Source organism: Dendroctonus ponderosae, unplaced genomic scaffold (assembly GCF_020466585.1).
Source record: "Dendroctonus ponderosae isolate FM_Combo_2020 unplaced genomic scaffold, Dpon_F_20191213v2 Dpon_F_20191213_1, whole genome shotgun sequence".
NCBI classification, from domain to species: Eukaryota; Metazoa; Arthropoda; class Insecta; order Coleoptera; family Curculionidae; genus Dendroctonus; species Dendroctonus ponderosae.
This window is the reverse complement of record NW_026017110.1, coordinates 1,202,736-1,204,289: the sequence shown is the minus strand read 5'-3', so window position 1 is coordinate 1,204,289 and position 1,554 is coordinate 1,202,736. Positions and strand designations below refer to the sequence as shown.

The 1,554-nt window shown below is 38.4% G+C and overlaps 1 protein-coding gene across 1 annotated transcript in view; it reads right to left on the bottom strand.

Moving 5' to 3' along the window:
- LOC109538159 (fasciclin-1) overlaps positions 1-1,554 on the bottom strand; it is a gene marked incomplete in the record, with an annotated part of 144,463 nt that overhangs the window by 50,803 nt on the left and 92,106 nt on the right. The window contains 1 exon segment of the mRNA XM_048668056.1: positions 1,105-1,249. Within this exon segment, the coding sequence (XP_048524013.1) occupies positions 1,105-1,249 (145 nt within the window).

The following is a 1,554-nucleotide window of genomic DNA, read 5'->3' as shown; positions in this document are numbered from 1 at the left end:
GTTCCTACTCCCAGTCCTACTGGAATTTTAGCAAATGAATGGAAGCCGCTGAGGTTTTTTTTGCAGACTTTCGTCTCGCATTATTCATAACCAATCACATTAATAAAATCGATACAGTAATGCGCCTTAATGGTAACATCAATCAAGGGAACCGGGGAAAACATAAAAAAATACTTCCAATTTTTTTGGTAAAATGCGCAAAAAATCCATTATTCTGGGGTAATACGGTGTAGATGTATATCGATTTGAATACGAATAAGGCCTGTTCTAAGCTCCATCGAAAAAGTGTGATTAAACCGCCGAACAAAGTTGACTAAAAGCGCATTCTTGCCAGCTGGAGCTTCCGTCTTCAACGGCATCCGAAAATTTATAAAAAGCTCATAAATGACTCCATATATAACTGCCAGCAGCTTTTTACTATCGCGAAACTAACCGCCCTTTTACAGTGTAATAAATGTTGCAAACTCAGCTCTATGAACGAACGATTAAAGTACACGATTAGTCGTTTTCGACAAGGGTGGAAAATCCGAACAAACGATTTGGCTAGTTGATGTTCATTTATTCGTTTTATTCGTTCATTTATTCGCATCTTAAAACAAGGTGGCTTCTAGTTCTCGTTAACACTCCTAACGTGTCTTTGTTCTGAACATATTCCAACAATTTGCATTATTTTTTGCATGCATTTTTTGGACAAACTCGAACAAAACAGTTTTATTTTACATTTTACATGGCACTAAATTAATTTCGCATGGCATCTGTTTTAAACCAACGGCCCGCTTAATTTGCATCTACATGAGCAGACGTCATTCCGAGATAAGAATCGTTCATTTTGTCCCTCTTTGCGTTATTTCCGTGTCGACGATCAGATTAGAAAAGCCGAAAGTTCAGCATTTATTAGCCGAAAGTTCGGGGATTTAGTGTCAAACTAGTGCATACTTGTTCACTAATGTGAGCTGGCTGGCGTTGTGGTTTTAAGCTGGAAATTAAATGCGTTTGCTCAGTTAGTCTTTGGGTTTGTGATTGATAGGGGCGCCCCATTAAAGAGCTAATGTTTTCCGAACTGCAAGTTTTATTAGGCAAATGCGATTTTGCAAAATAGCTTACTTAGGTGGTACTGCGCCAATGAATCTGGATCTTCAGGCACGCCGACCAATTTTTGGAAAGCGGCATTGATGGGGGCGAAGACTGTTAGAGGCTCATACATCAGGGTGAAGTTGCAAATTTGGCAGCCTTCGATGAGGGAGTAAAACTGGAAAAAACAACACTGTTTATTAATTATTTTCGAAACCAGTACAAAGATTAGAAAAAAAACTTCACTAAAGGTTTCAGGCAGGTCCACTGGTGGTTTAAGTGCATAACATCAGCCCAATTTTTTTAGGGCGTTTCAATCCCACTCTCGTTAGTAATGTTCCAGTGCTTCAAAGACGTTTAAAATCTAACCTTTTTTGAATTTTGTGAAGTGATAACTTTTTATTGGGACGCACATATGCACTTTGAATTCGACATTTTTCTCTTAGTGCGGGTGCATCTGTAGATCTGATAAACTTTTCAAAT